This window comes from Triticum aestivum, chromosome 7B, assembly GCF_018294505.1.
Source record: "Triticum aestivum cultivar Chinese Spring chromosome 7B, IWGSC CS RefSeq v2.1, whole genome shotgun sequence".
In the NCBI taxonomy this organism is placed as follows: Eukaryota; Viridiplantae; Streptophyta; class Magnoliopsida; order Poales; family Poaceae; genus Triticum; species Triticum aestivum.
The window spans coordinates 763,519,251-763,535,191 of NC_057813.1; the positions used below are offsets into that span (position 1 = coordinate 763,519,251).

At 41.8% G+C, this 15,941-nt stretch overlaps 2 protein-coding genes across 3 annotated transcripts; both read left to right on the forward strand.

Annotated features, from left to right (window-relative positions):
• The first annotated feature begins 6,913 nt into the window (after positions 1–6,913).
• LOC123159783 (NAC domain-containing protein 26) lies at positions 6,914–8,894 on the forward strand. Of its 2 annotated transcripts, none has more exons than XM_044577609.1 (2): positions 6,914–7,461; positions 8,028–8,894. In XM_044577609.1, the coding sequence occupies exons 1-2, from the start codon at positions 6,967–6,969 to the stop codon at positions 8,574–8,576; spliced, it is 1,044 nt and encodes a 347-aa protein (XP_044433544.1). In that variant the 5' UTR covers positions 6,914–6,966; the 3' UTR covers positions 8,577–8,894. The 2 variants fall into 2 exon arrangements, with proteins under 2 accessions (XP_044433544.1, XP_044433545.1); XM_044577610.1 differs by having other exon boundaries at positions 8,034–8,894.
• Positions 8,895–13,150: 4,256 nt separating this feature from the next.
• On the forward strand, positions 13,151–14,676 carry LOC123162165 (uncharacterized). The gene is made up of 2 exons (XM_044579958.1): positions 13,151–13,315; positions 13,405–14,676. The coding sequence occupies exon 2, from the start codon at positions 13,430–13,432 to the stop codon at positions 14,459–14,461; it is 1,032 nt and encodes a 343-aa protein (XP_044435893.1). The 5' UTR covers positions 13,151–13,315; positions 13,405–13,429; the 3' UTR covers positions 14,462–14,676.
• The last annotated feature ends 1,265 nt before the right edge of the window (positions 14,677–15,941 follow it).

Genomic DNA, 15,941 nt, shown 5'->3' on the forward strand with positions numbered 1-15,941 from the left:
ATGTCCTCGGCGGCGTCCCATCGCCACCGGAGGAGAGAGGGAAGCCCACTCCTTCTTCCTTGTCCCTCTGATGAGAAAGGGAGCTCTGCCCTACATTGGATCTCTGTTGTCTTTTGTTTTCCGCGACTGTTTTCGCAGCCATTCACCATTTCTTATATTCCCGAAGATTTGTAACTCCAATTGGGCTGAAATTTTGAGGAGATTTTTATCCAGAAGTTATCTTTCATGCGGCAAAAGAAGGGCTCCAACCAACCTATGATGTGCCCACAAGACATCAGGGTGCGCCTAGGGGGGTAGGGGCACCCTGTTGTCTTGTGGGGCTCTTGGGTACCGTCTTGCGTTGATTTTTTTTTCCAAAAATCACACACACACACACACACACACATATATATGCACTTCAAAAAAATCTCCGTAAATTTTATAGCATTTGGACTTCGTTTGGCATGTTTTTTCTATGAAATAAAAAACATGCAAAAAAAACAGGAACTGACAATGGGCACTAGATTAATAAGTTAGTCCATCAAAATAATAGTATAGAAGTGCACCAAAACCATATAAAACTATTGTAAACATGGCATGAATATTTCATAAATTATAGACACGTTGGACACATATCACTCCGCCTCTGAGCTCTCCTCTCAAAAGAGAATCCCTGCTTGCTGCTACATCTGCGCTCTGGCCCTGTATACTCATAAATCAGGGTCGACCATGCTTGCAGTGGGAGCACACGACGCTCCACCCATGCCTTCAAGATATCTCCCCTTTCAGCCCACTGGCCTTGAGGCGAGGATGTAGCTACACCAAATAATAAAGATTAAAAAATAGCCATGGACAAAAATATATGAATTTATCCATTAGATATAACTGAGAAAACCTATTGATAATTGAGCAATATGTTATATCTTGATTATTTTGCAAATCTGTAAATCAGAAATAATACAACTCTGCTTTAGGCACAAATTTATCTTTGCGCATAGTACATAAAAAATACATTTAGGGATTATCTTCATACATTAATTACAAATTATATTTAAGAGAAATCTATTTTATATATCCATATGTACAATAAATAGAGGAATATAACTATTTTTATACGTACTCCTGTGGCGTAAAAAAATAGCTAATTAAGTTTATAATATCATGTTTATAGTTTTTTAATAAAAAGAAGAAAAGTGCACTTTGATTCATTGTTATAGAATTGAATATGTAGTGATGGGGAACCAGTGTTAACTAACATGCCTCTAACTGAGATGCATCAACGTCCATGTGTTACTTTAAAATGTAGTTTGCTCTAATAGTATCATCGTGCATATATTCAGTAGTATGAAACTGGTTGATGACACATAACAACGAGCCCATGGATTCATGCAGCAGAGATCACTTGGCGTGTCCACGCCGGGTAGAAAAGATGGAGAAGAGTGATAATCGTGAGAGTTCAATAATATATGAATGTACAAATCTAGGACAAGAAATTTTCAAGGCAAGGTAAAACAAATGCTATATCACTGTGATATTTTTTAAGTGAGTATATGTTGTATAAATATTGTCACTTGGACAATAAATTCTTAAGCAACAAGTCATCTAAAAGAAATAAATGATACACAAGTCAATATAGAAAAAACATGTGAACGGTCAAGATGTGAGTAAGCACACATGGTTGGAGAAATGGATGCACAACCACACTACGTGGGTTTATGTCCTCGTGGATGTAAAGTTGGGTTGTTATTATTTAAATAACTCGTCATAAGGGCTTCCTCCGCTAAAAAATATGGACACATTCAGAAAGAGAAACATGTTATGATGAGATTGCCCAAGTGAGCAAAATAAAAATATTTTAGTAATTTTTATGACAAGTGGACCAAGTAGATTAACACCAAGTATGTACTTATATATATATATATATAGAGAGAGAGAGGTGCCGCGAATAGTTTTAACTCATAATCGGTGAAGTTATTAAAAAATGATGGTAAAGACCAGAATTGAACAAATTGTTAGAAAAGCTATAGTTTCGCATAGTGTGTCATCAACCCTTGATCTTTCATTGTTAAAGACCAGAACTTAACAATAAAGTAGTGTTCTTAGTAGAACTTTCTGATAAGAGACAGTTGTGTAGCAATAAACTAAAGGAACTTCACCGATAATGAATTAGAAGTACTAATGGCCAAAAATAACTGAATAAAAAGTATTGAATATGCGATATCATGCATAATTTAGTTCCGCTATTTTCTATCTATATGATGTTGATGTAATAAAAGACATAATGAAATATGTAATAGCTGAATCTAGCCGCGAAAATGCGCGGGTCACACCGCTAGTTATCCCAGTAAGCTAAAAGAAAAGTTGACTTGCAAAGCACACATTAAATTTTACCTTGGTACCTGTAATATGAGTTTGTGGCCTCATATATAAAAATGGAGGGAGTACCATACTTAAATATAGGAGTTGATACATATGGATAATGGGGGGGGGCATAGATCTTAATGCTATGGTTGGATTTTATCTTAATAAATTGTAAGTAGTTGCAGGTGTTGGCTATGGTTTCAATCACAAGTCCAAGTAGACTTGGTTAACTAGAAGGAGACCCCACATGTTGTTGCAGGAATTTCTACTGCATAGATTGTCAATTTACATGGAAGTAAACTTTTTAAATTCAAAAAATCATCCTTAAGTTGAAAAAAAACATAGGATGGGGTAGGATCAAGCATATGAATTAGAAAGGTATACAAATTGGGACGAAACGAAGATCTCCAGATGGGACGACATTATGAAACTTATCTTGGGTTGTTCAAGCTTGTCGCAAACGTGAACAATACATACAGAAGAATTTTTTTTCTCAAGCTTGGGAACAATACATTGAGGTGGAAATTGCATTGTAGAAAATTTGATATGCATGGAAAATTATGGTGTTAGAATGTTATTATGTTTTGCAGAACAATGTGTATATCCAAAAGTATAGTAACTTGTAATCACTTAGAAAGATGTAGTATACCACTTCCTCATACTCAAAGGTATATTTGTACGTAAGAACAAATATATTTGCCTGCCATAGTAAAAAAATTGCCTTCTAAGGTAGTAATTAATGGTCTAGAGACTTTGCAGGATGGAAGCGTGCAACATAGTGGTCTACAAATAGCAAAATACATGCGGAAACTAAAGCAATGAGTATCTTACAAATCATATCTCAATATAAAATAGTGAAAAAAAGGTACAAATAGAAACGGTACTAACATAAGCACAATATGGTGACATCGGTAGCTTGTTACTTTTACCAGCAAAGAAGATGAAGATGTGTATGAAATGACCCGTGTTCTAGTTAGTTGATGTCAAAACCATTCCACTTGATGACCTCTCTCATGTAGCCTTGGTGCTAGAAAGCTCATCATTCCTATTAGGGTTAAATGAAAAATAAAAATCAGATGTAGTAAAACTCACCTTGTGGACTTAAGTCGAACATTGCCATAGACAGTCCAATGGGTTCTGCCGGAACAAAGCAGATCAGTACATGCATTCCATTAATTTATTAATTTATGCTCAGTAATTTTTCAAAAAAATGTAATGATACTAATGTTCCCCTACTTTGTAATTACATGTGTCATGGCATCATACAAATAGAAATGATGGAGATGCACAGAGGTCAATGTAACTAAGCATAACCATATGAATCAAAAGTATCATTGTGGATGCACTGGGCAATTGATATTCATCACGTGACTCACCAACACTAGTTGGGACAAGACCAGGACCAAATGTAGATGTGCAATTCATATGCATAGCTTGGGCGGCAGCAAGAATGAGTTAGCTATACCTTAAAACTTTTTTTGTTATATGGTGACCTATTGGGAAGAGCATCCATACGGTAATCTATTGGATGCAATTTTATTTTTTGCAAGGTTTTATGCTAACAGTTGTCGGGAACAACATAGTTCCAAATTGTGAGAAAAGGAATTGCATCTGGATGAGTGTAATGTAGCATAACCTGCAACGAAGATAGTAAAGTGAAAGTTTTAATTTTGGGGGGGGGGCAAAATTCATGCTACCAACAAATTATAGCGTACGCAAAATTTCGCAATCCCTTGTTAGGCATCATGTAATTATACATCAATACTATTTTTAAAAATCCATAAAAAACATAAACATATGTTAGCAATCAAATGTTTGTCTAAGGGAAATGGAAAGAAAACCAAATCGTGTTGCATAACCTAAAAATAGCATGACCCATCACCATGGATGTGGCAAGGATTCTGACTTTGAAGGGGTAATCTGGGATGCATTTCCAAACTTAAATAACTACTTTTGCTTCATCCATTCCGCCATATTTAATCAACATAATATTGGTAGGTCGATGTATAATGGATTCAGTGAGATTGACCGATGGACTGCTTCTAGAAGTGTAAATCAAATCTTATATAAAAAAGTCCAATTCAAAAATCTAAATGAATTGCAGGATGAAAGATTATGCAATCCGCATATATAGTGGTTAACTTGTTAGTAGTTCGAATCAAGTGGAATATATCAGTAATACCAACGACCTTTAGATTCAATGATGTAAAAGAATTTAGGGAAATAGAATTAGCTAAAAGACATGCATTACAGGATGTCATTTACATTGCCGATGGGATACATGTGTTAAGCCTGCACATGGCAATGAAACCCCACAAGCTTCATGTGATGCTAGGACGTTCTATTCTAATTGACCGAACTTAACAGACATGGAAAAGAGTTCAGTAGAGGCAAGCAGAGCCTAGAGGCAAAGAGCCCATCCTCTCCCACCCTTGCCATAGCAACCAGATCGATTTGCTCCATGCTAGAGAAAAAGTCGTTGGTGGTACTGCAATTATGCGGGGTGGGGTGTGTAGGGTGCACCGCGGCTAGACAAAACTAATGTGGATGATGGGAGGTAGCTAGCTGGGCAAAGCAGATGCGGGGCACCACGACGTGTTGCTGTCCAGCCGCAGCACGACGGCGCAACATCAAGGCTCATCTTAGCATGGGAATGAGTTTGCATGTGCAAGCTCGATTACGGTGACTCCAACTCAATCAAGATTAGGTGGCATGCTGAGATGTATTGACCTTGGTCTGTCAACTGGAGAGAAAATTTAGTGGTAAGATCAGGCGATGCAGCTGGGATAGTGTGCCATATGTTTTAGAGGGTGGAACTAGAACCGATTTCAAATGAGGGAGGGCATGCGATCGATCGACTATTATGCTTGGAAATAGAACTGCTATCTTAGTGGAAAGGAAAACATAGGGAAAAATTGATGGGGTGGCATATGTGGTGATGTGGATAGGCTGCATGCTAAGCCAAATTAGGTAGTGGCGATAATTCTCTTAGGTATATAAGTTTCTCTCATGGTCACTCCATTGGTTGCGTATTGCAAATTTTATGTGCAATTTCATGTTTAGAGATGCAAAAGTAGGCAGTCACACATTTATAGATTAAAGCTGAAAAAACAATTGTGCCAACTACAAAAAAATTACCATTTCCTAAGAAAGGAAAATTCGAGTGAGAAAATACTGATGTGACACATCTTATATTTTCATGGTAGAACTTATGGTCAAAATTAGGCACAAATATGAGCAGGCTTGTTTATTGAAAATTAAATTTGAAACCATGGCAGCAAGCTTACTGGAATTAAACATATAGAACTTGCTAGCATGATAATCAGTCACCCCAATATGTGCTTATGAACTTCCGAGATCCGCTAGCTATTATAAAGTTCATAGATCCAAAGTTCATGTCATCGTGTTTGACACGCATTTTTAGATTATAACAATTGTTTGATAAGTATCTCTAAATTTTTTTTCGTTGTTTCTTGACAATGCATTGGCATTCAACTAGTATAAAATAATTTTAAAAACAGTCTGGCCACGAGGAGATGCATGCAAGGTTGGGATATGGACAAGCATGCAGTTGATAAGCACATAATCGTGTACACCTTGAGTGTTGGGTTGATCCATATATCCCGCACTATGTTTTCTATAAAAGGCGAGGAAGCTGTGATGCGTGGCACACATATCCAGCGTGCACCGGTACACGACGCCCTGGAAAGCGTATAAAAGACATGCAACGGATGATTATCTGTAGACAAATGCCAGTGATGTGAGTATGTATAGATACAGTGCATGTATGTGTGTGCATGCATGTAAAGCATGAACCATATCGGTCCCATCTATGCATGTGGGAATTCATCCACAACTAGTGCCCTTCCCCTCTCCTAGTGGTAATTGATCCAAAAGGCCATGGTTTTAGGCAGCAGAAGGTAGAGATCGGTCACGGCTGTGCGCCTGCAGGAGCAATGTGACCCTAGTTGTGGCTGACATCCGTAGGCACTACAACATGGATGATTAGCAATTAAGCAAACTGTGGCTGGGTGTACCGGTCAATCTAGTGGCTAGAGACTTCCACAAAGCACATAGATTTTGTGTAAACCTGTGGCAGGGGCTATACAATATTTATAGGTAGATACATTTATATCAATCATCACAGAAAACAGTGGGCAATGCTATATATCCGCAACCAGCTAGTGCGACAAATGTGAGTGTTTGATTGGTTTGCATCACAAAGGCAAAAACACCAACAAGAGAAGCATGCATATGGCACGAGAAGGGCTAGCACACGAATACAACGTATGTAATCTGTTATGTCATCGCTTGGATAGGTTCGAGAAACCTTTCTACCTGTCACCACAAGTGTGTGGATCCTCCAACACGACAAATAACGCACAGTTGTAAAGATGGGGAAGGTATCTATCTATCTATCCATCCATAGCCAGTGCCACTAGATACAAAAATAAATAAAGGTCTGGAAACGTTGAGCCTTCTCTTGCAAGCGCCTTGCAACTACACGCATTAACTCCTATTTAAGCGTCTCCAAGGATATCCCCAGCTCATTAATTTCTTCCATACTCATAAATTGTGTCCAATATTACCATCGCCCCAGAATCCATTGCACATAAAGCCTCCACCATGGCAGACCACCTTCAAGTTCAACAGAAACAGTTGGTACTACCGCCGGGGTTTAGGTTCCACCCGACGGATGAGGAGATCATCAAATTCTATGTGGTCCCCAAGGTGCTCGATGAAGCCTTTGTTGCCGCGGCGATTGAGGATGTGAATCTCAACAAGTACGAGCCATGGGAGCTACCAGAGAAAGTGAAGATGGGGGAGAAGGAATGGTACTTTTACTCCCGAAAGGATCGCAAGTACCCCACCGGGATACGAACGAACCGGGCGACGGAGGCCGGCTATTGGAAGGCCACCGGAAAGGACAAGGAGATCTTCCACCCACCTTTCACACTCATCGGCATGAAGAAGACGCTCGTCTTCTACAAGGGTCGGGCGCCTAGGGGGGAGAAGACCAACTGGATCATGCATGAATATAGGCTCGAGAGCAGCAAGAAGCTGACATCCAACCCATCCACCACCACCCGCACCGTCACCAGAACCAACATGGCTTCCAAGGTATATAATAAATTTATACTAGAGTAGTACTCATGAATCATCAACATGCTAGGAGCTAGTTAGCTACTTATTTTGAACAATCCGATGGGAGAACCCCCAGCTGAATATTACTCGCAGTAGCCAATACATGGAAAGAATTACAAGGTTGCACCGATGTATGAGGGGAGGTACATCCACCATGACACAGCGACCTCCTTTTGAGTAGGTACGCTGAACGTATGGGTCAAAAGAGAGAAATCGTAGATAATGTTCATACTAGTAGGCCAAGATGAGTAAATGCAACCATGGAATGTAATGGAGTTTCATATATGTCTTAAATGCTCCAAAGGATGGAAAGGTTGACCGAGTCCAAAAGTTGGAGTCGAGTCTTAGCGGAGTCACTATGTTGCCAATTCCTGAGATGGGCACTAGTACAGGGGCACCTAAATACCCAAGTTATGCAAGATATGTGCCAAATATGAGCAGCTAATGAAAAAGTGATCAGCATCTCCGACAATAGCGTCACACCTGGGGCATGCTACAAAACACAGTTGATTTGTAGTTATTTAATTTATGTATGTTTGTAGGAACAGTGGGTGGTTTGCAGGATCTTCCATAAGAGCACCAGACTAAAGAAGATGGTGACGCTGTCATATGACATGCCAATGTACACAGGAGCAGAACATCAACAGGGCTTTGTCGACTTAGATACATTGCCTCCTCTCATGGAATATGACATGTCGTCAACGTGTGTGCATGCACCGCTGTTTCCTGGAGCTTCTTCGTACCAGTTGCACGATGTTGGGGCTGGCTCATCGATGATGGGCAGTGTGGCGCTTCCTATGATGAATTACCACTACATCAGGAATAACCACCACCACCAAATGATGGCCAACCCAACACTGCCTCTGCCGCTCTACCAGCACCAACAACAACATCAACAGATGATGATGCATATGGGTGCAGATCAGGGTCTTATGGTTGAGGCTCAGCCTGAGAGTGGGTTGGCATCGATGATGTCACAGGAGGATGCTGTGGCCGGGCTGAGGAACAACTACCCAGGGAACACCGCTGCCACAGCAGTTGGCGAGACCTCGCCGATGAACATGGGTATGGATGACATTTGGCGGAACTGATGATCAGATAACCCAAGACAACATATATATGTGTGTGTGCGTGCATAAATTAATCATCCATCAGACGGTCGGTTGATATATGTCAACCCGTATATTGGTTTGTGCCGCATTTTTATTTGTTAGTGTGACCTTGAGAGAGTTTGCAATCATGGCATGGCTTGGCATGCCACTCTTGTGCTAGTTTTTCAATTGTGTATATGTGTATTGGCTTGTATCTGCACTACCCACCGGGGTATACCTAGCTACATATGCATGTGTTGTAAATGTGTGTACATCATGCATCTTTTAAACCCATATAGAATAAGCTACTTTGTTTAATTATAAATTGTTTTCCATTAAATTATATTGCACCGATATGCTATATTGCACCGATATGCCAAACATGCCATATTCCAATGAAAGTACCTGGTAGTTAACTTATATGTATGCCATAATATCCATACACAAAATAATAATCACAGATACACCCTGATTGCCAAAACTATATTACCGCCTAGGCTTGCCTAGGGTACTTAAGCACCGCCTAGGCACTAGGCGAAGGCCAACCGCCTCGCTTGCGCCAACCACTCGCATATATAGTACGTGACATAGGCCTGGTCTCATCTCAGAATAAGGCCCTGTTTGGTTCATAAGTCCTAGGACTTTTTCTAGTCCAAACTAAAAAGTCCCTAGTCCCTAAAAAGTCCCTCCCTGTTTGTTTTCAAGGACTAAAAAGTCCCTAGTCCCTCCCTAGAGGTTATTAAATGACCATGTTACCCCTAGTATACAAAAAATAACAACCAAACAACACCATGGGGCGGCGGGGCGATGGGTGCAGGGAGGGGCATTGTTGGAAAAGTCCTAAAAAGTCCCAAAAAAGACTCTCCTTGAGAGTTTTCTTCATTTAGTCCCAAAAAGCAACTTTTAGTCCCTAGTAGTCCCTCATGTTTGGTTAAAAAGTCTCTAAGAGGGACTTTTTCTAGTCCCTACACCAAAAAGTCCCTGGTAACAAACACCCCCTAAAATTTTCAGGTTGTAGTATTTTCCAATCCTTTTTTAAGTTACTGGCCCACATGCCATGCCACTACAGGAAAAAAACTTCTACTTGGGGTCACATTAGTGGCGGGAACGGACAGGAACCAGCCACAATTATTTTGGGAATTTCTAGTGGTGGGTGGAAAAAAGGGCTGGCCACTGCTAAATGATCGGTAGTGACGGGCAATAATCGTCACCGCCACTCCTATATTTTCACGGAATTAGCCACGGGATAGAAACAATATTGTGGCGGGCCAGGTGACACGCCAGCCATTGGTTCTCAACGTATCTATGGAGGGCCATGATAAATTCCTGCCATGGTAATACTTTGCTAACCCATGCCCAAACTCTCCAAAAAATTCTAAAGTTAGCAGTGGCAGGGAGCAGCTGGCGCCCGCCACAAGTCTTGTAAGTATGGAAAGTGCTTGAATATATCATGTTCATTAACCTAGACTAGCCTCAAGCTTCAGCATTGCGCTTTCAATAGTGTATATTCAACATAGAAAAAGGTAAATATTTTTTAAAATGGATTTCAATGTGGAAGGCGGATGTTTCTGTTCACTGGAGAGTGTTTAGTTTATACATGAAGTACATCTAGTTTTTTGCGTAGCGCTATCAAATTTGTACCACAACCTATAGGGGCGATACCATGAACCCGTGCCAAGTTTCAAACTCTTCATAGCTGATTTGCATGTTATTTCGAATAAAAGAGCATTTTGGACTTTTAGTGGCCAGTAAATCAATTAATGCTTAAAAAAGAAACCAACTCACTAGGTGTTCAAATTTGAGCACGACATTGTGATTGGTGTGTATTGAACATTGAAAAGGATTGAAGGGCAATAAATTTAAATAATAGAGTTTTATGTGCTAGGCGATGGTTTCCATTCCAAACTCAGATACTTCGTCGGAGACTATTTAGTTTGTACACGAAGTGCATCAAGTTTTTTCCATAACGATCTCAAAAACAATTCACACCATATAGGGGTCATATGATGAGGTCATGCCAAGTTTTATCCATTTTCGAGCTCATTTGAAAGTCTTTTTGAATGGAAGAGCGTTTTGCCCTTTTTAGTGGCCAAAAAATCAACTAATACTTTAAAAATAGCAAACCAACTCTAAAGGTGGCCAAATTAGAGCATGGCACTTTGAATGGTGTGCATTGAACATGGAAAAAGTTTGAAGGGGAAGTGTACGCGAAGAACAACCAAAAAAATAAGATCACATAAAACATGGAAAACATAACACTAGTAGGCCTTTTGTATCATCCCCTACTTATAAGTTATTAGTTGTGACGTGCAATCCTCGTCGCCCGTCAGCGTTCCCATGAAGCTATGTACACCCGTCCCAAAATTTCAGAGGTCTCTCACTTGATCGATTTGATTTGGCCTCATTGAAGCCTAAATTGGGAATAGGAGGCGGCGACCTAGGGGAGGCCATCGATACTGGCACCCAAGTGAGCTACTCCCGTCAGCCGGCATCCTCGTCCTCCTACATCAGCACCGGCGTACCCGCTGCCGCATCTCCTTCCCAACTATTGATGTGAGATCTCACCTCTTCCATGACCGTCATGGCATGGAGCTTTCTGTCGACCACCGCTCCTCCTCCTCCCTTAACCCTGCTTTGCCCCCCCCCCCCCCCCGCCCCCCATATGTGCCGTCGGAACACTTCCTCCTCCACCACTCCTTCCCCACCGAACCACCTCCTCCTCCACCCCTTTCCACCCAACCAATTTTCTCCTCTCTTCCGCTTCCCCGTAGATTTTTCCAAATCTCACCTTGTTTCTCGTTGAAGTTTTTTTGGAAGATTGGATCACCACGAGGCCGGATTAAGGTGAGATCTTGGTTATGCGACATGACTGTGAACCATAAATGAATTTTTGGGTCAAATGAGATGGTAAATTATATGATGGACATTTAATAAATACACGACAAACAATTTTTTAGAACATGGTGACCATTTTTGAAATACAAAAAATTGCATGGTGGGGGAAAAATCATGAAAGAAAATTTAAAGCTGAGGGTAGACATGAAATTGAGTCAGGGCGAGTTGTGTGTCAGGTGTGTACATGCAACTAGGTTAGACAAGTTTGGTGTCGAGGGTAGACATGGTATTATGTCGGGGTCAGGGCAAGTTATGTGTCTATGATGGACATCCAACTAGATCAGGTCGAGACGAGTTGCGTATTGATGGTCGACATACAACTGGGTTAGGAGAGTTGCTTGTCATGGGTGGACATATGCAATAAGGTCGGGAAAGTTGTGTGTCGAGTGTGCACATGCAACTTGGTCGGAAATTGTCGAGTTGGGGGGTCTAGGGTGGACATGCAACTGACATGGAAATGGTTCCAACGACTATACATTTCGAAGGTGGACATGCAATTCCGTAGGTGTCGGGGGCAAGAAGGCGAGTTATATATCGAGGATGGACGTGCAACTAGATCAGGGTCTGGAAAGTTGTATGTCGAGAGTGGATATTCAACTTGAACAAAGGGTTCGAGGGCCAGTTGCATTTTCAGGGTGAACTTGCAACTGGGGCAAAGGGGGTCAAGGGCCGGTTGCAAGTCAAGTATGTACTTGCAACTGTGACGAAGGGTCAAGGTCCAATTGTGTGTCAAGGATGAAGTTGCAACTAGGGCAAAGGATTGGGGCAAGTTGTGTGTCGAGGGTGCACTTGCAACTGGGACAAACCCTCGACGCCAAATTGTGTGTCGAGGGTGCATTTGAACAGGCAAAAAAACAATCAGGCCTCGATTGTGTGTCGAGTGTGGATTTGCAGATAGGACAAAAAGGTCGGGCTTAGTTGCATGTCGCAGGGGTGATACAACAGCCCACACACAAAGGTGATTATCTCCTAGGAAAGAAACAAAAACCCAACAATGCTCTAGGCAAACTGAGCCTAGATCAGATGATTAGGTTTTTATGGTGAAACCAGCCCACCAAGGTCTTGGCACTGGTATTCCTGTCTAACTATGGAGGCGGCAGTGATAACTTCATTTGAGACTTTCAATATTCGTCCAGCGGGAGGAGGCATTCCTGTCTAACTATGGAGTCGGCAGTGATAACTTCATTTAAGACTTTCAATATTCGTCCAGCGGGAGGAGGCATTCCTGTCTAACTATGGAGGCGGCAGTGATAACTTCATTAATCTCAAAGATGATGTGGTGGCTCAGCCTCTCGAATGTGCTCATAGGGACAGGGATTGCGTCGTGCGTTCATAGGGGTGAGTGTATATGGCTATGTATGAGCGTATGCGTCTTTACTATGTTAAAAAAATCATTATTTCTCATCTAGAAGAGAATTGACAAAACTGAATTTCAATTATTATTTTTCCTAGGATACATTTATTCAAGTCCAATTAGCTAAGCAAAAGGTTTTCTTTTCCAGGTGCTTATTCGTTACGATATCGACTCGTTTGTGCTTTGTCTTGTTAGGAGTCCGGTTTTGTTTCTGATAAAAATTCCAAGTCGAGTCGGATTATTAATTATTAGGCGCTCTTATTTGACCACTATTTATATATATATATATATGCCTACGTACGAGCGAAAACGCAGGCACGGTCGATTCATGTTGATTGGAAATAGCGATAACGATATGATGAAGCCCCCGATTTCTAAACGACCCTGCCGGAGAGGCTGGAAGTCGTCGCCGGAATCAGCACTGCCTTTACCCTCCGGCAGTAGCAGTAGCAGCTTCATCCCCGATGAAATAATCTTCTTCGAGATACTGGTACTTCTTCCGGTCAAGTCCCTCCTGCGCTTCCAAGCCGTGTGCAAGTCATGGCGCGCCACATTAACCAGCACCCCTTTCGTCCGCAGGCACCTGGAGCTCTCAAGGTCGACCATGGTCGTGGTGCCGCGCAAGTACCAGGCCTCTCGATTCCTCAACGTCTTCAGCTTCCAGCCAGGCGAAAGCAAGTGCGCCGAGCTGATGGTCCGAAAGGAGTTTCAGCCGCATGGGATCCCGGCGTTCAGCATTCCTCTCCACTGCGACGGCCTCATCTTGATCCCTGCCTTAATGGGGACAATTTTCATCTGCAACCCGGCCACTGGAGAGTTTGTTGAGTTGCCACCTGGAAGCCCCAGCCTTCTCCATGAACACAGGGTGGCCTTTGGCTTTGATCCCTGGAGTGGTACCTACAAGGTGGCCAGGCACTTCATCCGCTCCTACAGAGATATTCCACAAATGGATGTGGAAGAAGGAGGCACCACCACCACCACGAGTAGAGAATACAGCTGCGGACATGAGATGTTGACATTCGGTGGCGACGTCGGCAAGGAACAAGCAGCTTGGGTATGGAAGGCCACCGTGGATCCGCCGTACCCTATCAAGGCCAGGACCCCGATTTGTCTCCCGGGGGCCTTCTTTTGGAGTGCTCTCAAGTCCATGCTACTACCTGCAAAGGTTATCTCGAACGTCATCCTTCGATTCAGTTTACTTGATGAAACATTTACGGTGCACCCTAACCCTCCATGCAGCGATATTCTAGGCAGGAACGATTCACTATGTGCGCTAGGTGAAAAGTTATGCTATATCCACTCTACCTCACCGTGGGACATTTCCATTTGGTTGGCGGAGGATGGACCAAATCTGGCTTGGTCACTATGCCGCCGAGTCTGCCTGCCGATACCAAGAATGCTTCTTGCCTTTGCTTGCGCCTCGACTGACCGGGACAAGATATTCATCTCCGTTGATGCGTGCATCCTTCTCCGGTGTGATCTCCGTGACGGATCCCTTGAAGAAATAATCAACATGCCACGTGACATGCTGTATGATCTCCGGAACGGCAGAAAAATCAACATTGGTGCGCTCTTTGTTGCCCACTACACGGTGCCATATGTGGAATCACTCCTGCGCATCAGGCCTTCGAGATAACGAGCCATCATATCGTATGTGATCTCATCAATAATAAATGTCGTCTAATTTCTTGTGTTGCAGCCAAAATAAGCGAAAGCACATTAATATACGTCTGTTTTTGCATTGTTCTTACCTAGTCCTTACAATGTATTTCGTTATGAGTTGATATTGTCCATCACATATTTGAGATGCTACTGATACAATGCTGATGATTGATCCTGCTTGTTTATAAAAATGCCAAATTGACAAATTATCGCTAATATATCTTCTTTTTTATTAACTCGTTGTTTTGACTCACAGAGTGCTTTAGAATCTGGTGCACATCGAGTATCTTTTGTCTTCCTCCTATCCCCAACAAGTAGTAGTTTATGAGCAATCTTATGGTGATGGGTGTGTCTCCTTAGAGCAAAATTTCCAGAGCAACTCAAACGCGTTTTCTGAAGATACCTCCGAAATAACTAAATCGATAGGCACAAGAGTGTGTGTGGTTATTCAAATTGATTTTGTCAGTACTAAAGATCAATAAACTTAATTTTTTTTCTGCCTCCCATCTTCTGGCCTATGGCTCTATTTCTTCAGGAAAAAATCAATAAACTTTTCAGGCCTTTTGGAGCTCTTGAAAAAAAATACTTTTTCTGTACTTTATTTGGACCATGTTTTCAGTTGTCTGGTGAATTACTAAGAATTTCCCTCTGCATGTGTTACATGCAGATTGAAGGGGGAAAGGCATTAGAATTGCGCATTAATGTGCAAAATATCATTGATAAAGAGTAAATTATAATAAGAAATAGTGATGAAAATGGACGTATCAGCTCCCCGAAGCTTAGACTTCACTTGTCCCCAAGCAGAAGCCGAGCTTAGTAAACATGGTACAATTTTATGAAATGTGGAGTCGATAGTAAATAATACCAAAATGACATCATCACTATTTACTTTCCTGATCAAACATTCTAAAAGCAATCCCTTCTTATTCTTACAGAGCTTCTGATGAGAAGGTCGTGATACTTTTAGATGCAAAATTTTAACCCATATAAAAGTCTCTTGATCATTAATTTTAGAAACTGCCTGGGCACGAGGAGATGCATGCAAGGTTGGGATGTGGCCAAGCATCCAGTTGATAAGCACATAGTCATGTACACCTTGATTGCAGGGTTGATCCATATATCCCGCGCCAGGTTTTCTAGAAAAGGCAAAGTATGTGGGATGTGTGGCACGCATTTGTGTACACACCAGTACAAGACACCCTGGAAAGCAGATAAAAAACTTGTAATGGATGATTATCTCCGGACAAATCATGCGTATCCATGAAGCACTCTTCCCCTCTCCCGGTGGTAACAGATACAAAAGGCCATGGTTTTATGCAGCATAAGATAAAGATCTGCCAGGGCCGCGCACGCTACATGCGTGCCTGCAGGAGCAATGTGACCCTGGATGTGTTCGACACCCATAGGCACCACGGCATTGAGAATTATCCTGCCATGTATTGCTAGAAATTAAT